At 37.5% G+C, this 27,878-nt stretch overlaps 1 protein-coding gene across 2 annotated transcripts; it reads right to left on the minus strand.

Moving 5' to 3' along the window:
* Positions 1-1,231: 1,231 nt before the first annotated feature.
* On the minus strand, positions 1,232-27,047 carry LOC149813315 (APO protein 3, mitochondrial-like). Of its 2 annotated transcripts, none has more exons than XM_089990950.1 (4): positions 26,383-27,047; positions 24,921-25,328; positions 7,023-7,459; positions 1,232-1,838 (listed from the first exon to the last, which is right to left on the minus strand). In XM_089990950.1, exons 2-4 carry the CDS (start codon positions 25,301-25,303, stop codon positions 1,429-1,431), a joined length of 1,230 nt encoding a protein of 409 aa, XP_089847076.1. In that variant the 5' UTR covers positions 25,304-25,328; positions 26,383-27,047; the 3' UTR covers positions 1,232-1,428. The 2 variants fall into 2 exon arrangements, with proteins under 2 accessions (XP_089847076.1, XP_089847075.1); XM_089990949.1 differs by having other exon boundaries at positions 24,921-25,331.
* Positions 27,048-27,878: the final 831 nt, after the last annotated feature.

Raw genomic sequence — 27,878 nt, forward strand, 5'->3', positions numbered from 1 at the left:
GCCATTTGTTGGCATTTTACAATAATAGTGTAAAACACCATTTTACCTGTTCCCCTCACATTAGGGTCAGAGATACGTATGGGATCCAGCTATCAAAAGCATTCATTTCAACAGCAAGAAATGGTGCTGTGCTATTGGGGCAGCGACTTCGTTCTTTGGCTCTTATCAAGGTGCCTGAACCCCTTGTAATATTACATACAAGGATATCCCTACCCCATGCTTTGTAATGTGCTTGACTTACTGTTGGGAACTCTATATTTCACATTATATGCAGCGTCCTTACATCGTGGGCATGCAGCGACCAGACTGACAGCTGCCATCCATCTTGACATTTCTCGAGATGGTTGCTCTGTCAATTTCTGAGAAATGTCGAGATGGATGGTCAGCAGTAGTGGAGCTGTGGCACTGCTGCATAAAAAATGACCTCTTTGTATTGGAAGGCAAAGCCTCCTGATTGCCACCCTGCATGTACTTGGAACACTTATAATTTGTCTTTTTTCATGCAGCTCTGCTGTTGATGACCATCCATCTCAACATTTCTGGAGATGAACACCACACACAACTCGAGAAATTCCAAGATGGATGGCTGTCAAGCAGGTTGCATCATGCTCACCATACAGTGACGCTGCATATAATGTGAATACATAAGATCAGGGGTAGACTCCAGCTTCATTATCGAAAAATAAAATAAAATAAATGACTCTAATGAGAATGCAATCCATATAACCTATCAGTCCAATCCAATTTAGCATATTAACATGTTAATGTTGTGTTGATATCAGGCCAGTTTGGGTTTTGCTTGAGCCGTTAATGGCCACAGCATGCCACAGGCGCACAGAGGACATTACCATTGTATCCCCTAAACATAAATGTATTATAAAAAAACGCTTACTAAATATACAACTTAAAACCTCTACTGCTAGAAATGATTTTCAGTAATTGTTGCTTCAGAATTTTATATAAATTATGTGTTCATAAGCTTCACCATTGGCAACTTCCTCTTAAAGAGAAAAGTTTTTCCATTGGCAACTGTAATCACTGGGGGAGGGAATGCCACACATAAGCACATCCAAGCAGTGATCTTTTCTTTTCTTTTCTTTTCCTTGTTTGCTGCTGTCAAGCAAATGTAGAAACAAGAAACTCTGATGGTCCCCAGAACCAGTTTGGGATGAGCCTTGAAATATAGAAAGCACCCATCCGTATATTCATTTAGTAAGAATCATAAAACATGGGAAGTTAAAACCAGTTGGTACAGCACATCTATGTATTCATTTGCTAACAAATTTCAAGTAATTACAAATGGGCAACCAAGCGATCTCATCTACATACATGAATGACAAAGTTAAAGAATTCTTGCCCTCCCCAATTGTCCTGCATCTTCAATGCAAAGGAATTTGCAAAGCCCAATCTTTGGTTTCACAAACTTCATCACACAACTAGCTTCTCCTCCTCCGGATCAGGTAATGAAACATCCTCTCTCATCACTCCCCAGTACTCTTCCCCCACATGTGCACCAGCCTGTGAACACACCTCCACAACAGCAGGTAGCTTACCATAATACCACCTCAACTCATCCATAATCACCTCTCCACCTCCAGGATTCCTCACATGCCAAACACACACAGGTGGGACTAGATCATCCACTGTTGCTTCCTGCCATGCATGCTGCCCATCGCGTTGCTGGTGCTTGTGCGCCTGGCAGGTTCGCGCTCGGTGCCCCTTTGGACCAACCTGAACCTCTGGGCAGTATCCACACACTTGTGCACCATATTTTTGCATGAGTCGTGCAGCTCCTGACCGCATTTTTTCCCATGCATCCAAACTTTTTTCAGCTAAATCTGGGCCAGCAGTGCCAGAGACATCAATTTAGGTGACAGCTGAATGACAACATGCTTAGATGGTCGTGACTAGTGACACACAACATGGAGGTGGCTAAGGTATGATTAACCATAAACAATTGCTATGAGATGATTAACTTGAGAAAAAAACATATTCAAAATTGGAGAACTGTGAACACGCTTCTTAAGTTTTTCCGAGTTGAATCTGAGGCAGACAGAGTTCTTTTCTGATTCTGTCAATCTTACAGTTTATATAACCAGTTGAAGACAGAATAATTGTTCAGTGTGGAACCTTTGAGCGGTAATATATATATATATATATATATATATATATATATATATATATATATATATATATATATATATATATATATATAGGGTAACTGGAATATGTAAACCAGCAAAATATGTAAACTAGTATGCACTGAGATTTTTATAAGTTTTCTTATTTTATTCTAAAATTTCACCGTATCTAGATGCTTGGTTTTATAGAAACAGACTCATTTGATTAGGATGAATAAGAAGAATCTTTTAAAGCTTGAAAATCAATGGCTCAGAATTTTTGTAAATATTCAAGCATACAAAATCGCATTTCTTGATCTGATTAGGATGATCCAATAGTCGATTCCAAGAAAATGGACCACGCTGAATGCATCAGCAGGGTTAGATTTGCAAAAAACCCTATGAAAATCTTTGGTTCATCCTAGTTTACTGTTAGAACCCAAACTCCCATGGAGAACGGTTGTACGGATTTGGACGCATGAAACGAGGCACGACTCAGGGGAGGGACACGGACCATGTGAATGAGGCTCATGCAGCATTGGGGGAGAGAGAGAGAGAGAGAGAGTTGTCTCATGATCGACTGCACAAGAAAGCGTGAGGTGGATGGGGTCGATGACAAAGGAGGAAGAAAAGGCATTCCTTCCAAGTCGATGACAGGTGTGAAAAAGAGGCGAGAGAGTAATGCGTTCTCTTAGAAAACAAAAACACAAACCAAGAATGAAGCTTAGAGAATAATCTAAATAAACTTCATTAAAAATTTAAAAGTAAACTAAGCACGGTACATTTATTTATAGATTTATCCCACAGTAGATAGGAATCTAAGGGAGATGTCCCACTAGAGTCTCGACTTGGGCAGGACTCTAGGTTGGGCGGGTTTCTCTAAGAGTCTTGAGAGAAAGGGAAACTCCCTCTGTGCAGTCCTAATTGGGCAGGACTCTAGATGGGGGGGCTCCTGTCTGGGGCAGATCTGGCTGGTCGGACTCGGGGCAAGAAAGGGTCTGTAACAAATCACCTCTCTCAAACTCGCTTTGCCTCAAGGCGAGAACTCTGGGCACTAAGTCGTTAGCCGCTCTTTTTCCAATCTCATTCCACCTTGCGAGTTATGGGTCCACAATATAGAACCGGATTTCGGAGTTGTTCTATAAACTGAATTAACCAAGCAAGATTTACCCCAACATGTGTATTGAAGCTATGAACATTCTTTCTAATCCAACCAAAGTTATCTGAGAGGCCTCCAAAGTGGAACGAGTCAAACGAATTTGGAGCGACTAGTTGAGACAAAATATACAATCATTTTGGAGCTTCATCTGGTCCTGATGAGTTGAAGATATAAAGCATGATGCCATTCACTAACTGGTCTTGATGCTCAGTAGAAACAACAATCAGCAAGGTCAGATCAATACTCATTTTGCCCATAATTGAAATGTGATCTTCAGGCGTTTCAGTGCACCCATAGCGACCATTGGGGGTTGTGATTCAGCCATGCCATATTTGAAGAATGATGCAAGATCCGCATCATAGAGAACTATATTCATTTTCTGACAATCTTCACATGGTCCCGCGAAGAAAATAAATGATCCAGTCCAGATTCATTCTTTTTCTTTACTCAGCGTATTCGGGCAGCCTCTTCACCAAATCTCGCATGGCATTGTCAATCTTACACAGCATTGAATCTATCACATCGTCTATCTTGCACCGCAATGAATCCATCTTGAATGCACCCTACAAGTCAAGTGTTGTCTGCCTACAGGAAAGGACGTTGCAGGTCTGAAGTTCGGGTGGTACAAAGGGCTGGGGTAGGTTTTATAGCTGGTTCTGGGCTTAGTCGACTGGTGGGAGGTCTCACGTTAGTAAAACAAATTTTTCTGGGATTTTTTAGGGGTTTTAGAAGGTAAAAATTAATTAATTTTTTAGACTGGTCAGGACGTTACAAGTTCAACCTAGGATTTGAATTCTGATAGGTTCCAAAGATTTGACTGGATCTCAGCATTCCAGATGAATTTTCGGGATCTATAAATTGAGTCTGAAAGCTAACATGTATACACGCCTACGGTTAAATTTTTTGGATTTTGGGCTATGGAATCTGTCTTAGGAATTTTTGGAAGTAGTCGGTCAGAAACCGGTCAGGATCCAAGCGCGATTTCTGACAAGGTATGGTAAAAACACGATATCGACAGATTGAGATCTGATTTTTTCAATCAGTAAATTGGGTTCAGTTTAGGACATGCATGGGCTATCTACGGTGTTTTGGGGGGTTTTTTGGGAGTGACAAAGGACCGAGATGAATTTTGAAAAATCTGACTGGGATGTTGTCATGTGTTGATCTTTCCTAAGAATAGGCAGAATGAGGCCTATCTTTCGAAAGTCAGATCGAGGTCAGTGAAGGTCAGATTTGAATGATTCAAAAAATAATTTGAAAGTACGAGAATCGAAGAACCTGATGTTGATGTGATCTCCTCAAAAGGATCAAAGGATCTTGGGGTGCAAATCGTCGCGGTTGATGCAGATCATTGTTAGTTGCGGCTGGATCTATCGTGCTGAGCTGTGAAGGGCTTGGGCCCTTGCTACGTTGACCCGGGTAGTGTTGTTGGTCGACACAGTTTTCCAAAAGCAATGTTTTGATACCACTGTTAAAACCAAAACTCCCACGAAGATCAGTTCTACGGATCTAGGCAAACGAAATGAGGCACAACTCAGGAGAGGGATGCACACCATGTGAAGGGTGTGCAGCGTTGGGGGAGAGAGAGTTGTCTCTCTTGATCGATTGCACACGGAAGCGTGAGGTGGATAGAGGTTGACGGTAAGGGAGGAAGAAAAGGCATTCCCTCCGAGTCGATGATGGGTGTGGAAGAGAGGCGAAGGAGAAATATGATCCCTCATAAAACAAGAACATGAACCAAGAACGAAGCTTAAAATAATCTCTGAATAAACTTCATTAAAAATAAACTAAGGTACATCTATTTATAGATTTATAAGAGGGCAAGAACATAAAAGTACAAGCATAATCCCACCCTAAATGGGAGTCTATGGGGGATGTCCCACTAGAGTCCCGGCCTAAGTAGGACAACAGGCTAGGCGGGTTTCTCTGGGAGTCTTGGGAGAAAGAGAAACTCCCTTTGTGCAGTCCCAACTAAGCGGGACTCCAACTAGGTGGGTCTTGATTGGGGTAAATCTGGATGGTCGGACACAAGGCAAGAAAGGGTCCGTAACATTTACATAGTTTGTTGATTTACATATTTCAGTTTTCATATATATATATATATATATATATATATATATATATATATATATATATATATATATATATATATATATATATAACCTTTCCTCAAATTTGGCTGATAGTCAAAAAATCTTGTTATCGAGATTTTCTCAGCAAAAGAAAATCTTGAGATAAATGTATTTTTTCTTGGGAAAAAATATAGAGAAAATATTGCAATATTTAAAATTTACAACATAAATAAATTATAAAATATAAGAAAACTCTTAAAATATAAAAAATGTAAATATGATCGATAAAAACACAGTATTTTCAAAATAGGTGATGGATTGAAAATATCGTGTCTTGTGATTATATCAGTTTTCGAAAATCTCACAATAAAATCAAGGAGATTTTAAAAAACTGGCCGATATTTGTAACTATGATTTGAAATATATAAAGCAGTCAACATGGTTATAATAGAAAAAGGATTTGGATCATATTATTGTGATGTGAGAAAGATTTTCAAGGGCATAAAAAATCAACACCCTACAATGTACCAAAATTTCAAGACTTGAAAGATCATGATTTTATTTTGAAAATCCACAACCCAAGGTATGATTCCTAGCAAACATACTGTGCTTAACGCATCTATAGGGTTAGATTGAGTGAAAGAGATGCTCTTGTCTTGACCCAATGCACATGGGGCCACAACAGAGTTTGGGGACGCCTCTATATAGGGTAAATATTTGGTAATTGGCACTAATGAAGGTTTTTATAGGTCAGAACCTACAAATGTGGTCTGCATGGTTTATTTAGTAGGAAATGGATTTTGGATCATGTAATTGTGATGTGTAAGTAGATTTTCCAAGGACTTGAAAAATCAGTAGATCCTAAACAGTCTTATCTCCAAAACCATCCTAAACAGCTTTAAAGGGACAAGGTTTCAGTGTTTGATCAATCCAATCTCATAGACGTATTCTCTATAGCTTACTAGAAAACATGTATTAGGTTAGATATTTTTCATGTTAAGTTACGTATTTAGAGCGATAAAAAATCGACAGCTAAGATTACACTAAAACTTGGTGAAATAGAAATCAAGGTTTCTCATCGAATTGATTTGATCCAAAACATGGTTTTTAGTGAATAAGCAATGATGAATGGATCTACATATTAGGATTAAGCAAAAAACATGTACAACTATGTTTTTTAAAAGGTTAAAGATATAATATTATTATGCCAAATACATGGGCGTCTTTGGCTAGTTAGATGACAGCCTTGTAGACATTTTCCTCTATCCACTTATAAAGCACATTGACGTTGATATAAGAGAAAAAAGCAAGCTCATGACTCACAAGCTTCGTGATCTTTTAAAAATCCTATACTGGGATCAAACAAAAGAATGCTAAAAAGATAAAAACACTTACCTATGAATAAAACTTGATTAGCCGCTTTGACCATAACATCTAATGAGGCTCATTTGTTTGTTTTGATGATCCAAATTACATAAGATGAAGAAAGACCATGAAGATGACATCCTATGTCCAATAGATTTTCAACAATGACCATCATATACCCATGCATGCACACAAAGTCACAGACACGCACATATTGCTCATTGGACAACATTTTCAAAAACAATAGCAAATAAGAAAAACTACAGGGAGCAAATTCAAACAGAAATGATGAGTTTGAGAACGAACCTTGTATATCAGCACCATCTGAATCTGACATGGAAGAATCAGTAATCTGCAAACTCTTCCTCTTCTCCCAAAACCCAAATGCCTGAATATCTTCCCCATGGGGTGGGCCATCCCGAGGATATCTTTTCTCAAAATCAATCATCTTTCCTGCAATATTATACACTGGAAAAGTGTGTCGCCTTGTCGGATACTCAGGCAAGTCAACACCTGCTTGCATGCATAGCTCTACAATGGCTGGGACACGGTCAATATCAACACGTTCCTTGTGTGATACTGCTCTACCCAATCTGTCATAGAGGTGGAAAGATTCCACAGTGGGAAGTACATGCCCAACGCTACCTTTCTCCCAAGTGTGTTCTCTGGTTGGTGGGCTGCCAACAACATTGCATGTGCGTATTGTGTGTGGCACATGTCCTACATGAACTTCCCCACAAACCCTGCACATGTGAACCTCTTGTAATGCTTCTAATTGAAGATACAATGAGAAACCAAGACTTGCATTATGAACTAAGTTTGCGCGTGAAAACCAACGGAAAAAACATGTGCACAAATGGACATGCTTAAATATGAAAAAGACTAGTGATCCAATGTGTTAAAATCAAAAGAGGGATGGTTTTGTCATTTAGGTAAATAGCCAGGGTATTTCTGTCATTTTTGTATTTTTCATTACTCATACTAGGTGTTTGGGTTTGGATTACATGTAATTGACACCAGTTCCAGGATCCAGGTACATTTTTTGTCGTTTATAGAACCGCTTTTTATGTTCCTACTATTGGCTGAACAGTAACACCTGATAGTTTTGAGAGACAGAATCATAGAACCTTAACTTCTCTTAATTTCTCCTTTTCTTCCCATTGTCTATCGCTCACTCATCTTTTAACTTTTAGTACTTGAGAAATACCACAAACTGAACATGGTATTGGAGCATGCAGAAGTCTCCATCAGATTCTTCTTGGTGTTTAGAGCTACTATCAGGCAAGAGAATATAGGTTCCACGCAGTACTTACGGGTGGAGTATTGCCTCTTGGGTCATTTGGGATTAGCTGAAAACTAATTTTAGCAACCCTTTGGAACAGATAAAATAAAAGGATTTGAAGTATACAAGAGGTTATGATTTTTACAATATTTTTGCTGCCATCAGGGTTACGGCAGCAGCAATGTAAGGATAAGGATATTTGATGCCTACAAGGCTACGATCTATATTATGCCTCCGGAATATTATGATGGTTATGGTACATGTGAACCCCGTGGCTGTGAGGAGTTTGGCAGAAATTTTGAAAGGGGAAATTTAAACTGAGTGTAAGGGGGTTAATCTGTTGCAAGGTAAGAAGTGTCGATGCTACACCAAGTAGTTGATGACTTTTGAGTCATGCAGGACAAACATTTCGTTGAAGTCAAAGAGAATTCTGCCATGGAAAGCTCATCAGTAAGCCTAGAAGATTTCCAGATTTCAAGTATTATGTTTGATGGAAAAAATCTTATTGAAGAGTCAAAGTCTTTAGAGTTTGTCATATTATCTCATGGAAAGTGGAATCTGTTAAAATATATGTATGTGTGTATATATACTTATGTATAAATGCCTTATAGGGGCATTTTTGTCTTTTCACATGTAATAAATACTGGTTATTAAAAACAGTATTTTTCCTTTTATTATTTTTCTCTTTTTATTCTCTTTTTTGAAATTAAGAGGACCATTGGGGGCTCTATGTGTTAGATTTTCGTTTGTACCTGCATTAAGAAAGAGAAAACAGAAAAGGAGAGAGGGAGAGAGAGACGAGAAGAGGGATGCAAAACACGACTGCGGCTGTCACGATTTCACTTATGAAATCGTGACCTAATGTTGGTATTAATATACTTAAGTATATACAGTGGGTCGGGTCGGGTTTGGTGTAATATCCGAACCCGAATACAAAAGAAATAAAGCAAGATACACTTATACAGGAATGAACTTGAGTCTGGACAGGTGAATAGTAATTCGGGCCTGGTACAGGATCCAGACCCGAAACACTATTCACCTTTTTCACCCCCCCTCAAGTTGATCATGGTTATGGACCATGCACAACTTGCCTTTAAGCGTCCAAAAACGATCCTTTGTTAACCCTTTCGTAAATAGGTCTGCAACTTGTCTTTCAGTATTAACAAACTCAGGCTCAATCTCTTTTTCTTCGACTTTCTGCCTCACAAAGTGTTGGTCAATCTCAATGTGCTTAGCACGACTGTGATGTACTGGATTGAATGACATGTTTATAGCACTTTGATTATCACATAGCAAGATAGTGTGGGAGATCTTTTCTCCTACTTCAGTCAGTAGATGTCTAATCCATGTGACTTCTGTAGTAGCAGCAGCCATAGATCTATACTCAGCCTCAGTACTTGACCTAGCGATAGCCTTTTGTTTTCTACTGCTCCAAGAGACTAAATTTCTTCCAATGAAGACGCAATATCCTGATGTAGATCTTCGTTCATCAGGATCTCCTGCCCAGTCTGCATCACAATATACAGTGAGTCTATGTTCATTTTTGCCATATGGTTGTGGTGAGTATGTCAGTCCATCACCAATAGTCCCTTTCAGATATCTAAGGATCCTCTTGACTGCTTCCATATGTCCAGTACGTGGTGCATGCATAAATTGAGACACTTGATTGACTGAATAAACAATATCAGGTCTAGTGAATGTGAGATACTGTAACATTCCTATTATGCTTCGATACCTGGTGGGGTCATCACACAGATCTCCATCATGGACGCTAAGTTTTTGATGAAGCACACTCGGAGTTCCCAGAGGTTTGCAGTCTTGCATGCCTGCCTTGCGGAGAACATCCACGGTGTACTTGTGCTGAGTGAGTGTCAAGCCATGAGTCTGATTATCAACTTCCACACCAAGAAAATAGCGTAGAGCTCCAAGATCTTTCATTTTGAACCTCTGACCTAGTAAATCTTTTACTTCTTGGATGTGGACCGCAGAGTTTCCTGTGATAACAATATCATCGACATAAATTAATAACAGAGTGGTCACAGTCTGACTTTTGAAAATGAACAATGAGTGGTCCATCATGGAACGTGAAAATCCATGTTTCTGAATCTCTAGTGAGAAGCTATCAAACCAAGACCGAGATGCTTGCTTCAGACCATAGATAGCTCTCTTTAACCTGCACACATGGGTTTTACAATTTTGTTCTTGATATCCAGGGGGTTGCTCCATATACACTTCCTCCTTTAAGTCCCCATGCAAGAAAGCATTCTTTACATCAAGTTGACTCAACTTCCACCCATGCTCAACAGCCAGAGAGATAATAATCCGAATTGTTCCCATTCTTACAACCGGACTAAAAGTCTCATCATAGTCTTGCCCTGCTTCTTGAGTAAATCCTTTTGCCACGAGCCTTGCCTTGTATCATTCAATGGTTCCATCTGGCTTGTACTTTATCTTGTAGACCCATTTACACCCGACAACATTTTTGTCAGGCGGTCTGGGAACAACTTCCCAAGTTCCACATTCATGTAAAGCTTGCATTTCATCATTCATGGCTTCTACCCATTTGGTAGAAGTGGCTGCCTGGTAGTATATAGTGGGCTCATCTTCCTTATTGAGAGCAGTTAAAAACAGTTGAAGATCCAAGGAGAAGTTGTTATAACTAACCCACCTGTCAATGGGATGTCGTATGCGGCTCGATTTTCTGACCTCAAGAGTATGAGAAGGAGTCGGATTACTGACTGGGACATGATCTGAATGGCTTGATGTTATCGGTCTCTGTCTAGAATAGACAATGCCTTTGTATCTGCCCGGTATTTTTTCTGAATCATGTGGCCCCGACGTCTCAGTGTTTTCAGACATCTCTTCTTCTCGCTGCACGCAATCTGATGAACATGCTTCACTGGAGTTAGCAAAAAGTTCTGAACTCAACCAAGGATAGTAAACTTCAGTTGGTATATTCGTTGCATCAGCTTTGCCATCAAAATTTTGTTCATCAAAGACAACATTTCTTGAGATTCTGATACGTTTGTTGATGGGATCATAACACCTATATCCTTTGTAGTCATCTGCGTAACCCACAAACCTACACTTCTGGGCCTTGTCTTGAAACTTGTTTCTCAGGGACCGATCAATATGCACATAGCAAACACATCCGAAAACACGCAGATCCTGATAACTAGGATTTTTTTTTTTGGCTGTCAGAGGATCACAGACGATTAAGTTCAGAGGATGAAGGAACTTGAACTTTTCTATGCACCAAGAAGAAGACTTACGTAGAAAAGAAAAAAAAAATCACAAGTCACGTATCCCTTTTTCCTTCTTTTTTTTTTTTTACTAGTACAGTAAAGAATGATCAAGAATAATAATAATGCACAGCAAACATAGGAATCAAGAGAAACCCTATAGCATCCGAGGGTACAGAGATAAAATTTTAGAGAATGTAGAAAAGAAAAATGGAATCAAACAATTAATAAGGGTGAGTTTAATGTCTCACGTGAATCAATTCACGAGTTTAATGCCTGGGAGAAAAAAGGATGATTCACGTGAACTAGTTCACGTGAAATGCTGCTGTCAACCCACGATCTGGATTCACGTGAATAGGGTTCACGTGAATCACAGATTCACAAAGAGATAACTCACGTGGGGTGTGAGTACACAAGAGGTTTCAGAAAGATGAAAGAGGAACGGACAGAAAAAGAGGAGACGAAGAACAGAAAAAGAGGAGACGACAGAAAAAGAGGAGACGAAGAAGAACAGCGAAAACCTCAATTTCTTGATCTTTGTCACGAGCCAGAACCCTTTTTTTTTTGCCTCTAGATGGATCTACGCTCTGATACCATGTTAGATTTTCGTTTGTACCTGCATTAAGAAAGAGAAAACAGAAAAGGAGGGAGAGAGAGACGAGAAGAGGGATGCAAAACACGACTGCGGCTGTCACGATTTCACTTATGAAATCGTGACCTAATGTTGGTATTAATATACTTAAGTATATACAGTGGGTCGGGTCGGGTTTGGTGTAATATCCGAACCCGAATACAAAAGAAATAAAACAAGATACACTTATACAGGAATGAACTTGAGTCTGGACAGGTGAATAGTAATTCGGGCCTGGTACAGGATCCAGACCCAAAACACTATTCACCTTTTTCGCTATGGTCTTTTGTGACTATAAAATGGCCTCCCGCTCTCTTGTTTCATGTATAAATAGGGGCGTGATTCCCCTATTCATTCAATGCTTGATGCTCAAGAATATGTTCAATAATATCATATTTTTTACTTCTTTTGTGTTGCCATTATTGGCTCTTTTATTGTCCCATTGTGGACTTGTGCTTGTGCACTTTGTGATTGTGTTGTTGTAAGCCCTTAAGAGGTATTTGTTAACATTTTTCGCATATTTGATTACATGGTATCAAAGCCATAGTGCTTTTGGTCCTTTGGAAAAGTGGCCATTAAATATCGTGATTGTGGGAAAGCATTCAAAAGTCTTCGTGGATTCGTAGTACTTGCGGTAACTCAAAGTGGAGGTGCTTTTTCATCTCCTTCCACATTCTTTCATTCCTCTTCTATCAAGTCAAAATGGAGCATGAACAAAAAATTGATTGCTCATTCAAACTAAATGGTTGTGGACATCCGCTATGGAAAATAACCTCAAGGGAAAAAAGCTTTGGGATATGTGATGGGCACTATCCCGAAGCCTCAACTCAAGCTCACCAAATTGGAAGGCAATCAAGAGAAAGCATTGGAAGGAGATGCTCAAATTAAAGCTATTGAAGATCATCAATCCTATGTAGAAGATTGGGAAAATAAACATGCAAAAATTCTTTCATGGTTTATGAATAACGTTGAGCTCAAAATATGTGGCAACATTGCAAAATTCCGTAAAGCCAATGAAATGTGGTTCTTTATTAAAGGTATGTATACTCAAAAAGATCTTGCAAGACAATGTTTCTTACAAGAAAAAAAATGAACCATCAAATAAGGGAACATCAATGTCCATGATTATTTTAATACTCTTGGTCCTCTATGGTACGAGTTATCTCTTCTTGAACCCAAGTGGGTTGCTAGTGAAGATGTAGAGTTAAGAAGAGAATAAATAAAAAAAGAATATTTTTTTTCAATTTTTACATAGGCTTAGGCCCAAATTTAAACAAGTTAAGTTATCTCTCCTCCATAGATCTAAACTTCTTCCTTAGAAAGATGTGGTTGCCGAAATATGCCAAGAAGAAACTCGTCTTGGTATGATTAAAGGAGGGGATGAAGTATTGGTGGTTTCTAAACCTATCAACCATGTGAAATCTTTCAAGTCTCGATACTTTGTGAGGCAAAATAATTATACTAGAAATAATAACTATAGTGGTGGCTCTAAGAAAGCTATTTGTCATCATTGCCATGAATCTGGACACAAGACTCAATTGTCCTAAGCTTAATGATACCTTCAAGAATAAGCTGGCTTTTGTTGAAGAATCCACACCAAAGCGAGATGAATCGATTAAAAGACTCTTTTTCATTTGCTCAATTATCAGAGGCACTTCAACAATTACTCAAATCTCCATCTACTTTAGGCGTCACAATAGCCTCATCCTCTCCTACAGGTATGTCTTCTTAGATCCTTGATTTGGGAGTTTCCTTTCATATGATACCTAATGAGAATGGTCTATCCGATTTATGCACTAACTCAAAAAATTTCTATGTTTCCACTGCTGATGGAACATCATTGCAAATTAAAAGTATTGGAACTTTAGATTCTTCTCAAAACTTTTGTGTTCCAAAAGTTAGGGTTGTTCCAAAATTAAATTTAAACATTTTTTTCGTTTCCCAAATTTTCAATCATGGATGTGAAATTTCTTTCTCATCTAAGGGTTGCTATGTGCAGGATCTCCGGTCCGGAAAGCGGATTGGGTAAGGCCATGGGAGAGGAGATCTCTACTTCATGAACTCTCTAAATCTCCGTTCAAAATCTTTTTGTAATTATGTTTAAGATAAAAATATTAAAACTTGGCATAAAAGACTTGGACATCCAAGCTATTCAAAGATGTATCCTTTCACTTTTGGGGAAAAAGTCTATAACGAAAGAGATTTAATTTGCAAAGATTGTATCTTTGGAAAGAAGAAATTCATCACATTTCCTAATAGAACTTTTGTCTCTAAAAGACCTTTTGAATTAGTGCATTCAGATGTTTAGAGACCTTCACTGGTCATACCAAAAGGAGATTATTCATACTATGTTACATTTATTGATGATTTTACTAGATATGTGTGGATCTACTTTCTTAACTTCAAATCTGACATTTTTTCTTTGAAAGATTTTATATAATTGTTAAAAATCAATTTCAAAACAACATTTTTATTCTTAAATCTGACTCGAGTGGTGAATACTTATCAAATGAATTTCAAAATTATTTAAAACACAATAGGATTTGTCACCAAAAATCATGTCCTAGAACTCCTCAATAAAATGGACTAGCCGAAAAGAAACATAAGCATATTATAGAAACCACTAAGACACTACTTATCTCTAAAGATATTCCAAAAAGATTTTAGGCCAAGGTCGCTCTAACATCAACCTATTTGATAAATAGAATGCCCTCATCATCCTTACAAAATGTATCTCCATATGAAAAATTATTTAAAATAACACCTGAATTCAAGTGTTAGTATTTTTACTTGCAAGTGTTTTGTACTCTTAAATAAAAGAGATAAATTGTCTCCAAAAGCCATTGAATGTGTCTTCATAGGTTATGGAGAAAACCAAAAAGATTATAGATGTTTTGACTCTAAAAATAACAAATGTTTTAACACTAAAAATAACAAACTATATGTTTCTAAGGATGTAACTTTTTTGGAAAATGAAAATGGGCTCAAGAAAACTAAGGAGAAAGAGGAAGTAGATCATACTTTTCTATTTGATCACTTACAAAAAAAGAGCTTCTTGTGATGTTTCTTTGAATGATAACGGTGATAATACTTTGAATGATAATGAAGATGGTGATAATAATGGGCATCCAAATGATGACAATGTTGAATCACCAATAAGAAATGATAATATTGTTGATAGACCCATAAAAATATATACCCTCAAAGTGCTTTAGAAAAATATTCACATAATTCTTCTATAGAAGAAACCGCACTTAGAAGATTCAATCGTGTCTCTATCTCACAAAGTAGGTTTGTATTTTATGACACGTTGACACCAAATTATAGAGCATATTTAATAGCTTTACATTCCTATTATGAACTATCACATTATAATGAAGCCAAAAAGCTTCCACAAAATGTAGAACTAGATACCGTTAAAAAGGCTAAGACATTGGAAGTAACTTAATTACCCTTAGGAAAGAAATCTACAAGATGTAAATAGGTTTTTAAGGTTAAAACCAAGAGAGATGGGACCTCAGAAAGATATAAAGCTAGGTTAGTGGCCAAAAGATATTCTCAAGAATATGAAATTATGGAATTGACTATGAAAAAATCTTTGCACCAGTAGCCAGAATTACTAGTGTTAGAACGCTCATAGTCGTTGCATCTATTCAAAAGTAGCCCATATACCAACTTGATGTTAAAAATGCTTTTCTAAATGGAGAGTTAAACGAGGATGTTTATATGAATCCTTTGTCAAGGTTTTGTATTAAAAAATGTACAACTCTTAAACTTAAGAAAGCTTTGTATGGTCTTAAAGGGGCTCCTAAGATTTGACATGATAAATTTAGTAAATGTAATGATTCATATGAGTTTTCATTCTTGCTATACTAACATTGCTCTTTTCTAAAGTTGTTATTCTTCTACTTTATGTAAATGATATGATAATCACTGAAAGTGACAAGCAGGGAGTTCGTGATATTAAAAATATTTTTAAAAAAATTGATATATCTGACTTAGGCTTTTTAAGAAATTTCTTAAGTATTGAAGTTGCTTACTCCTTCAAAGGGTATATTCTTTCTCAAATGAAACTTGTTGATGATATTTGCACTAAGTCCGACATTTTAGATGATAAGAAGATAGAAACCCTTGAAGTGATTATTGCTAAATTAAGGCTGGAAGATGAGACTCTACGCGAAGATCTTACACCTTACCACCAACTAATCAGGTCTCTCACTTGTCTATCACTAGACCAGATATCGCTCATGCAATTCACTCTATCAGCCAATTTCAGCATGCATGTGCACATGAAGGCTGCATTAAGAATTGTCAGATATATCAATAGTACTATAACAAAGAGAGTTTTCTTATCATCTTCTTCATTAGATTTACATGTTTATCCTGACATTGATTAGGGAGAAAATCCTAATGATAGTCTTAACTACAGGTTTTTGTGTATTTTTAGGAGACTCTTTAATTTCGTGGAGATGCAAAAAGCAACAAAAAGTATCTTTGTGTTCAACAGAAGCTATCGTGTGATGGCTACGACAACTATGGAGCTTATATGACTAAGAAGTCTTCTTAGTAACATGGGAGCAATAATCTCAAAACCTTCGAAGATGTGCTGCGATAATAAGAGGGCAATTTACATTGCGAGCAACTACACCTTCCATGAGCAAACCAAATACATTGAGATTTATTGTCATTATGTACGTGATGAATATATGAGAAAAACCATTGAGTTGCCGTATGTTACATTAAAATACCAGCTGGCTGGTTTTTCAACAAAGCTCTTCCTGCTCTTTATTTTTCTCCTTAACAATTTTTTTTTACTTCACTGTAAGTTTGAGGAGGGTGTTAAAATGTATGTATATGTGCATATATATATTCATTTTTCAGTCTTGTAATAGTTAAATGCCTTATAGGGGCATTTTTGTCTATCCATGTATAATAAATATTGTTTATTAAAAACAATATTTTCCTTTTATTAATTTTCTCTTTTTTATTTTCTCTTTTTTTTAATTAAGAGGACCATTGGGGGCTTTATGGTCTTTTGACCATAGTCGTTGGCAGCTCCCAACGACTCTATTTGAGAGCTCCCAATGGCCTCCCTCTCTCTTGTTTCATGTATAAATAGGGGTGTGGTTTCTCTTATTCATTCAATGTTTGATGCTAAAGCATATGTTCAATAATATCATATTTTTACTTCTTTTGTGTTGCCATTATTGGCTCTTGTATTGTCCCATTATGGACTTGTGCTTGCGCACTTTGAGATTGTGTTGTTATATTAAGAGGCATTTATTTACATTTTCGCATACTTGATTACAGAACCTACCAATAAAATCCAAACACCAGAAGAGAAGAATCTCAGGTATGCAAACTGGAAGCAAAAAAATGAAAAATGCACTTCTAGTCTCTTGGTCGCTTCAATTAGTGTAACCCAATATATCTAGAGCTTTTATGCATTTATGTATTAATAAAAAAAGTCTAGAAGGCTATGACATGCATATTCCAAGAAGAGGAATATTGTGAGTCAATAGAATTAAAGAAATGTCAGGGGAGGACTATAAGCGATTATTATGATAAATTTTATGGCTTGGAATGGACACTATTACATCACCCATGTGAACTATGTAAAGCAATAAGCGGAAGATAGATACAAGCCTACTAAGGGCATACAAAAGCATAATTCAATGTGCACAATCACAAATCCACTAGGGACTAGCAGTGTCAACGGGACGGGTTTACCTGGACCAAACCCTATAGGTTTGGGTATGGTGACAATAAGAAGACCCGATTAAGATCAGGGTTCGGACCTGAAGATCCGATTAATACATGGATCCGTGTATAGTTTGTGAAATTTTATACCAGACTCAGGCCCAACCCGAGTTTCGATTAAGACCCAAATTTTTTTAATGTAAAAATAATAAAAAATATTATTTTACCGGGTATGGTTTGGGTTTTGTTTATGTAGTTGTTGTCGAGTTCGGGTATGGTTTCTCTTATAGTAGACCCGATTAGACTCCGGTCCGAACCCAATACCATACCCATAAAATCCGGTTCTACCTAAGTCCGAACCAAACCCGACCCATTGACACCCCTACTAGGGACAATACAAATAGCCTACAAGGGCTTACAACAAACATAAAAAATAAGGATTTTATTGATAATATACTTAGCAAAAAGCATAAAAAGAATGGGGACAAGGTGTCCCTATTTATACACAACAAGACATAAGGCAAGGAAACTTGGGAGCAGCCTGGCAATTCAACAACTATGGTGGGGCAAAGATGGGGGTGCCCACAAGTATGATATGAGTCATATACATTGTCACTATTGTAAGGAAATGGCACATGAAAAAAACATGTTGCATACTAAAGAAGAAGGGAATGAAGATGGGAGAAAGTGCAGCAGTGTCAGGGATTGTTGTGGGACAAAAGAGTATTGGAAAGGAAGAAAATCAAGTCCTAGTCACAGCTTTCACCTCTACCTCCTCTTATGATGCTCAGACCTCTGTTACCTCTAGACTTGACCAACTAACACAGCAAGTCCAATACATTCTCTCTTTATCTACCTCTAGTTTGTTTGCTCCTACTGGTATATCAGGTTGTGCATATACAAGTATTCCTAGCTTCAGAATCATGCCATATGACTGCAAATGAGTCCATATTAACCGATTGTAAATCATGGTGTGGTGTCTTTCGCACTGCAAATGGCTTCTTGATGACTATTTCAAAAGTTGGTCTAGTTACTTTTGAGTCCAATCCATCTGAAAAACTTAATGTCCCAGAAGTATTTTGTGTTCCTTCTCTTACAATGAATTTACTTTCCGTTGGTAAAATCACTTAATCTAACTATGATGTAATCGTTACTCTTGATGATTGTTGTGTGCAGGATCGATCGTCAAGGAGGAGGATTGGGATTGGGCATAGGCCGGGTCATCTTTACTTTATGGATCAGGGTCAGGGAGATGTTGGTGGAAGTAGAGTTGGTGTTGCAGTTTTGAACTTTTTGATATTGTGGCATCGGCGGTTGGGTCATGTGTCTAGTTCTAGGCTTCAATTTATGTTATCATCTGGTTTACTTAGAAGTACTTGTAAGCATGGTGTCTCGAGTGATGTCAAGTGTTATAAAAGTTGTAGGTTATCTAAAAGTCATGCTCTCATTTAGTTCTAAGGAAATTAAGTCTAGATGTTCCTTTGAGATAGTTCATTCTGATGTATGGTATAGTGTCCAAAGGAGGATCCATGTATTTTGTGACATTTATTGATGATATTATCATTTATATATGGATATATTTTATGAGAAATCAAAGTGAATTGTTTGATATTTTTAAAAGATTTTATATGTACGTTGAGACCCAATTTGCAGCTAAAATAAGAACCTTACATTCTGACTCAAGGGGAGAGTACATGAGTAAAGAGATGCATGAGTTTTATTTGGAAAAGGGATTGTGCTTCAGAGGTTTTGTCCTTACACTCCAGAGCAAAATAGGGTGGCAGAGAGGAAGAATAGGCACATATTGAAAACCACTAGAGCTTTGCTATTCAACGGTGGAATGCCTAAAGAGTTTTGGGCAGAAGCAATAAGAACAATTGTGAACTTGATAAATTGAATGTCCTCCAAGGTGGTTGGAAAAGTTTCTCACTATAAAAGACTGTTTGAAAAAGAATCACATTATGACATGATAAGAATATTTGAGAGTACATGTTTTGTTCAAGTTCCTCAGCAATTCAGAGATAAACTGTCTCCTAAGGTTGTGAAATATTGCTTTATACGGCATCCTGAAGGATAGAAAGGTTATAAAGGATTTGATCCTGTGAAAAGAAAGTATGGACATCAAGGCATGTGGAGTTCTGGGAACATGTGTCATTTTACAGTTAGAATGATTTAAAAGAAAACATAGAGTCTACCTTGTCCTTCTTGGTACCTTTTTCAAAGACTTCAGATAAAGGTAATGACAAGAAATGGGTTGCATATAGCAGGAGTATTCTACAAAGTCATTTCTTGATCAACATGATCCAGAGGAAGAGCCCTTGCCAGAGCCAAGTCCCAATGTCCCTCAAACCGATCCCAATGAGTCAACGCATTCATCTTCTCTTGTTCTTCAGGTACGTAGAAGCTCTAGACCCTCTATCCCTCCTAGATTTTTTTTTCTATTATTCCTTTTCTGCTACTCATCAAGCTTTCTTAATCATGATTCAATCTTATTATAAAACAAAATCTTATGTTGAGGTTGTATTAGATCCAAAGTAGCAAAAGACAATAAGAATCGGAGGCTTTGGAGAGGATGAAAGCATGGGAGCTAGTTAAACTACCAGATGCAAAAAATGTAGTTGGGTGCAAGTGGGTATATAAAATTAAAACAAGGGCATATGGATCTATCAAGAGATATAAGGTTGGTCTAGTAGCGAAGGGTTACAATCAACAATATGGGATAGACTTCGCTGAGACTTTTGCACCAGTGACCCACATGACTACCATTAGAACCATGTTGGCAGTAGCTTTAATCAAGAGATGGGACTTATGGTAGATGGATGTTAAAAATGCCTTTTAAATAGGGGTTTAGAGAAAGAAGTGCATGTGGAGTTACCTCAAGGGGTTGTTGATAAGGAGGGTAGAGTGTGCAGATTAAAGAGGGCTTTGTATGGGTTGAAACAAGCTCCAAGGGCTTGGTTTGAAAAAATCAGTGCAGCAGTGGTGAACTTGGGATTTAAACAGAGCCATCATGATCCTGCTTTGTTTGTGGCATCTTCTAATAGGGGTTAATGTGTTATTTTGTTGTATGTAGATGATATGATCATCATTGGAGATGACAAGAAAATGATTGTCAAAGTGAAGACACAACTAGCCCAAAATTTTGAGATGAAAGACTTCGGAAAATTGAAATATTTCTTAGGTCTTGAAGTTGCATACTCCAAGAGAAGATATTTGTTGATACAACACAAATATGCAGCAGATTTGATTAGTAAAGCAAGACTGGCAGACGACAAAAAACATGTGGACAGTCCTATGAAAGCCAACTGCAAATTAAAGCATATTGATGGTGAATTACTTAATGATCCCACGGTTTATAGGCAGCTAGTTGGGAGTTTGAATTATTTGACTATCTCACGACCATACATTACATTTGCAGTTCACATGGTAAGTCAGTTCATGAGTACCCCTAGGTCATCCCACTTGGCAGTTGTTTTGTCTTTGGATGGCCACTGATATTTTGTTTCATTAGTGCACAATTGTTCAAAACTGACTACAGTGTGCTCAATGAAATTGAAGAATGATGGTACTTCCACTCAATGTAGGTGAGTACTCAACTTCAACTTGAAAAGTTATTTGCCAAGGCACTTGAAAGATCAAGAATATCATAAATCACAAGTTGGGAATGATCGACATCTTTTACCAACTTGAGGGGGAACACTGAAAGTGAAATAGATGCACAATTTTGTCATTTAGTAAATAGCAGCATTTTTGTCATTCATTGAACACACTTTCTTTTGTTCCTAATATTGAGTGAACAGTGACACCCGATAATTTTGGGAAATACTTTATTACTCATTTTCTTCCTATCATCACACCTCTCTCTCTCTCTCATCTTTCTGTTTTTATTACTTGAAAATACCATGGATTGAACACAATGTTCTCCGTAAACATTGGTAGGAAGGAATTTATCTTTTTACATGACCATCTATAAGTTGGTAACCCAAAAGTCCAAAACCACAGCCACATGAGTAGTGAGTTGGGAGCCACAAGCAGGTAGGTGGTCAGACTTATACACTGGGTTAAAATAAATTGAATATGATACCCCATTAACTGGGTTATGTTGGATCAGCTTACAAGCCTGAATAGTGTTGAGAAACTATATTTTGATGACACACAATATGATACACTGTCATATTTGATTTAATATGATATGATAATATGTCTTCTTGAAAATTGTTATATTATGACTGAATATGCTTTGCCATGTATCTAACGACTATTTGATGCAAGGATATCTCACCCAAAAGGATGGAGACCTCCTGTTCAAGTACAACCGTGGTGCAATCATACTTCTTGAAGAAAAAGATTGATGAGTCATGCATTCTTAAAGATCATCTAAAGAGATCGACTTCCTCAAGATGAAGACTTTTTTCTTCTTTAGAGTCATATGTAACAGAACCTTCAGAAGCATGCATATTGCATATTACATACTTCATCATAAAAGTCACTCATTCCCAAAAGCTATATTTCATAAAAGTATACGATAGTTTCAAAAAGCATCTTTTTGAAAACCAATAATTGTACCTTCTTACAAACCTTTATGGAAAAGGTATTTTGACATGATATATTAGCTCATGATTTCAAAAAGCAATAATTGTACCTTCTATCATGTATAAGACAACTTGAAAAGAAATAAAAAGAAATGATTTCAACTATGTAAGAAAAAGATAAAACATAGAAATCGGCTAGACAAAGAAAAACAAATATAATATGTTTAGAAAAGACTTTAGTTACCTTTTTACAACTCAAGAATGTCGACTTACTTAAAGTCATCATTCTCTTTGTAAAACATTTAATACCTCCTCTAAAAATCTTTTTAGAAACAACTATTTTAATCTCACTCAAGAATGTCGACTTGCTTAAAGTCTTCATTCTCTCTGTAGACATTAAATAGCACATCATAAAGCAATTCTTGATATGACTATTTACAAATAAAGATCTCAAAGCATTTATTGTACTTACACTCATTTAAGTAAAGAAGTGACAATTTCTAAATAAAATACTTAAGTACTACAAAATCATTTATTAGAATAAAGTCAAAACTACATGATGGCTTACACATCCAACGTTCAATGTACTATTATAAGAAAAAGACTTTTTACATAAAATATATCATACCTAAAATATTACAACGACTAGTATACCCCAAATACTACTTTTATGGAAAAAAGACTTTTTCGAAAATCCATAAAGATGTTTTTGAAATGACTTGACATCTCACATCCCAAAAATACTATCATTTCAAAAAGGCAACGACTATTTTTCTAAGGCTATATAAACACAATCAAATTAATTATTTCACATGGACATGTGAGCTTGCAACGAGAAAAATTCTTATTCGATATTTGAAAAAGAGCCTTGAAAAAGAAAAAGAAAAGAAAGAAAAAAAGTCAAGAATAGCTCTTTCACAAAGAGTATCTTTTGTGTGAAAAGAACAGAACATTCTGAGAATCTTTCATTCGTGCATTCATATCATTCTGAAGGTTCTATAGGAAGTATTGTAACTTTCTGTTATTCTCTGTATTCCTTCTTTGTTGAAAGAAGTAGACCTCTGAGAAAGAGGGTGTTGTCCTTCTCTATTGAGAGAAGAAGACCTCTGTGAAAGAGGGTGTGCCCCTTCTCTGTTGAGAGAAGAAGACCTCTGTGAAAGAGGGTGTCCCCTTCTCTATTGAGAGAAGAAGACCTCTGAGGAAGAGGGTGTTGTACTATTTATCCGGTAACTCGGATGTTATAGTGGAAAGCTCAAGTGGTTTGCTTGGGGACTGGATGTAGGTCAGGGTTTTGACCGAACCAGTATAAATTCTGTGTTTTATGTGTTGTGCCTTATTGCATTCTATTTTTAATTTATCGATCTATTTAGTATTTCACTATTCACCCCCCCTCTATAAGTTGGTAACCCAAAAGTCCAAAACCACAGCCACATGAGTAGTGAGTTGGGAGCCACAAGCAGGTGGTCAGACTTATACACTGGGTTAAAATAAATTGAATATGATACCCCATTAACTGGGTTATGTCGGATCAGCTTACAAGCCTGAATAGAACACCCTAAAAACTATAGTATGGCATAATTGGTCTTGGCTATATCTCGGCAATGCAATTTCTCGTGATAATATAGGTTTAATTCATAATTCTCTGAAAAATATCAGGAAAATCTCAGTGATTAAAAAATTCAAAAAGTATAAAAATAGCAGAAATAAGCATGAAAATAACATGTTTAGATAATATAATACACGTATAAAAAAAGAAATAAGTAAATATAAAATAAAGAATAAAAACATATTTAAGATATAGAAAAGAAGTAAAAAAGAAAGTAAAAGTACGATAATATTGTGATATTGTTGTGATAATATCATGATATTATAGCAATATTTATAAATTTCCAACATTTTAAAGCATAGTGAGATTTTTCCTTTAATAGCGTTTTATGAATTTACAGCTATATTGTCCAATATTTTCAAAATATCACCTATATCTGCGACTATGGACTATGAACTATGGACAAGACTATAAATGGGCCTAGATAATTGAAGAAATGGAAGGCCAGAAAAAGAACATGTTTCCAGCATTCATAAGATATGGTACTTTTTGCCTTTCCAATCGTCTTAACTGCTTCACGCTTAAGACAGGTAAACATAATCAAGACCATGTTTGTGCGATTGCACATAGACACACAATACGCAATTGTATGAGGGCTTATGGTAATAACAATGTTGAGAGAAAACTTATATCAAGTTTTATGGATAAAATCCACCTTTTTGAGAGATGACATTTAGTTCCGTAAATTCTAAGGATGCTTAAAGAGATTCCTTCACGTTCTTTTGAATTTAAAAAACTAATTTAATTGGCTTTCTTCATTTTTGAAGAAAAACAATTTCAAGAAATCTCTGCAGAGAATTGTAAATATGTGTAGAGGTGAACATCGGGTCGAACACCCAACAGGCAGGGTACTTGACCCGAGATGGGTCAGGCTTGGGCTGCCCTGTGCAGCCCGAAGCCCAATATGCCTAACCCAGCCATATTAGCAAATGAGCTGAGTTTCAGGTAGGGCGGAAGCACCATTTCGATGGACCTCAACCCAGCTCGGTCCATTTACTATTCAGGCTTAAAGGAACTGATCCAACCTGACCCCTAACCAAATAAGTACCGAGCCAAGCCCGAACTCTACAAGAGATGAAAAGGTTGGGCTTTTGGTGGGTCTGGGTCTAGGTGAGGCCCATCGGGCCCTAATCAGCCTACGGTCTGGCCAGGCTGGGCCGGGCCAAATATCAACCCCTAAAAATGCATATGCGATCAGTGAAGAGTTTTACCTGCACCAATGAACACCAACTTTATGAATGATACTTGAGATATAATGGAAAAGTTTGATTCTGGATGTGTAAACTTCATATGCAACCGGGACCAATCTCTTAACTAATAGGCCATTTTCTGGTGGTCGCAAACTGATTTCTCGAACCTCCTGCCTAAGCTTTCTTTGAAACCTTGCTCTACACTTGAGTTCATTGATATCAGTCACAAAAGGCTTCCTTTCTGATTTATTCAGCTTCCTTGGAAGCTCTGTATATTCAGGAAATGCACTGGTTGAGAACAGACGCCCTCTAAACAAGAAGCTTTTCACGACTTTTCCTCCAACAAGAGGTTTCAGAGTCACCTGAAGCTTGCATATAACATTTCGATATGACCTCAATATCATTGCGCTTGCTATGTTTCTTCAGCTACTTCTGTGGAAAATAGTGATGTTTTTATCAGAATTAAAAGCACAAACATACTAGGATGAAATGTGAATAGCAAAATATGTTATTCGGTGGGTATATTGAAATCAAGGACTATATTATCCAACAATGCAGCAACCTATTACTTAACTCAAGAAATTTGTACCTGCTGATGTCTGCCAGTATCTAGACAATGTAGATCAAGTGATCCAGCTATGAGTTATGGTAACTTAGTCTGATATTTTTGGCATTAATATGTAGGTCCAAATGGTCACAGATCCTCTGTTGGGCCCCTTACAATTAGTGGGAGGTAGGCATGCCTCCATTAATTGTAAGGGAGAGGCCAATACTAACCATAGTGTGAGGCTTATCTAAATTATCACTTGAGTCTTATTTGTATACATCAATATTGTGAAAAGCCTTGAGGCAAAGCAAAGAGCTCCACCAAAACATGAAGGGAGGCCTAAAGCGTGAGCCTCAAAAATATATTTTAAAAACTTTTAAAAATCTTTTAAAAAAATATCTAAAAACATGCATAAATAAATAAATGTTTCATTTACGAAGCAACAACCAATAAACAATAGAAAATATTGAAACATAGAAGAAGAATATATAAAAGTAACATCAATGCAACAACCTATCTAAGTATCTAACAAATAAAACATGAGCATTTAACAATTCAATTCCTCAATATCATGTCAACACTGTATAATGCATATTAGCATTAACAACCAAAAGTTAAAGTTAATGTATTTGGCCAAGACTCTCCACAATGAGAGTGTTATAACATTCACAAGTGAAAATGAAGGACAAAAAACAGAGGCAAATGTCCATAGTCCCATGAACATAATCACATGCACAGTCTTTACAGACCTACAAATGCACATGTAATTAAAAAAAGAAGAATAAGGAGGAGGAAAGACGAAGAACAGAGAAAGAAAAGGAGGAAAGAAGAGGAACGGAGGAAGAAGAAGAATGAGGAGGAGGGGGGAAGAAGAAAGAGGAGGATGAGGAGGGAAGAAGAAAGAAGAAGACGAAGAAGAAGAGGGAGAGAGAGTACCTGAGTGAGAGAGAGAGAGTCCGCTCCTCTCTTGTTCTTCTTCGTCGTCGTCTTCTTTCGGCAGAGAGAGGCGCTGCTGGTGGTGGCTGCCGTCGGTGGTAAGGCTGGGGAGCAAAGAGGGAAGGAGACGAAAGGGGAGGAACAAAGAAGGACTTCCGTCAGGTGGTTCAGAAGGCGGGCTCGCCGAGCTTGTGGGTCCGACGGTCGTTCTGCAGCAAGTGGAGCAAAGGGCAGCAGTCCTCCGTCAGTTGGTGCAGAGGGCGATCGTCCTCTGGCGAGGGGAATGGGAAGAGGGGAAGTGGGAAACACACGGGGAATGAGAAAGCTTAGTATTGGAGACGTGGGTAGTTCATGACCGCCCGATCTAACTCAAATCGAATGGTCATTAGTGGTTCGTAGGGTTTTAGTGTCCATGTTTTCGTAGGAATGCAAACCCCTTTAATAGTTGATACGTAACTCAGAATCTCATGACTCAAGGGGTTGGCGTAGTGGGGTAGGGCCCTAGACGAGCAGTGGGTGTCTTTCTTCTGCGCATAGGCTTCAGGGTAAGGGTCATAGCCTTAGAGTTTTACGTTGTTGGCACGATGATCATAGGTATGGGCTGAGTCAGCGCGGCCAGGTCTTAGTGCTGGTGCAGTTTCTTTGGGTTATAAATCTCAAAAAAAAAAAAACTCAAAAATATGGAAATAAGGGTTATTATTGGGTCGGGGTCCATAATGTAATTGGGCTTGAGGTTTAAGGCTAACCTAAAATTATGCAAATGAGGATATTGATCTAGATAGGTAGATGGATTAGCTGTTTTAAGATCCAGATTCATTGTGGTAGTAAGTAGTCCATAAATAAGTATTCTCTCTTGTAATTGAGGGGTTAATGAATGTTAACGAGTTTTAGTGTTTTACCATTCTAGAGGTCTTTGAGGCTACTTCTCCTCAACTTGAAGCAAATCTACTCTCTCTCTCTCTCCACTTTTTCACCTTGTTCGGATCAAGGATCGTAGCAATCTGGTATCAAAGCCAACTTTGTGCTGCTCTAAAGCAAACTGATTTGAAGCATCTAAACGATAAACGAATGGGATTGGATAACATGCATATTGCCCGCCATCTGCTGCTCATTGATCAGCTCTGTGAATTTAGACCACAAATGCGCTCAATGATTGATGGGATGAATGTCACCTAGTATGATCCAAGCATAGAGGTAATAGATGCTGCAATCACGACAATTACTTGCTTCTACAGTTGCGTGAAGGGTTGTGTGTATGACGAGGCAAGGCAGGTTATATGTTCCCCCCCCGGAACATGCAGGTGCGTGTTCTCGGGTCTGAATGAGTGCCACATATGTAAGCATGTGGGGCTCATTTTCCCGTGTGTGTCTGCATCACTTATCACCAAAGTCTGATGCATTTGCAAAGACTAAAGTATCATTTCCTGCCATTAGCGTCATGAAATGACATTTCGAGTAATGTACCAAAATCTCCTCCAGCCAGAAAATTGAGGATA

This window comes from Nuphar pumila, chromosome 16, assembly GCF_984573655.1.
Source record: "Nuphar pumila chromosome 16, dmNupPumi1.hap1.1, whole genome shotgun sequence".
Lineage (NCBI taxonomy): Eukaryota > Viridiplantae > Streptophyta > Magnoliopsida > Nymphaeales > Nymphaeaceae > Nuphar > Nuphar pumila.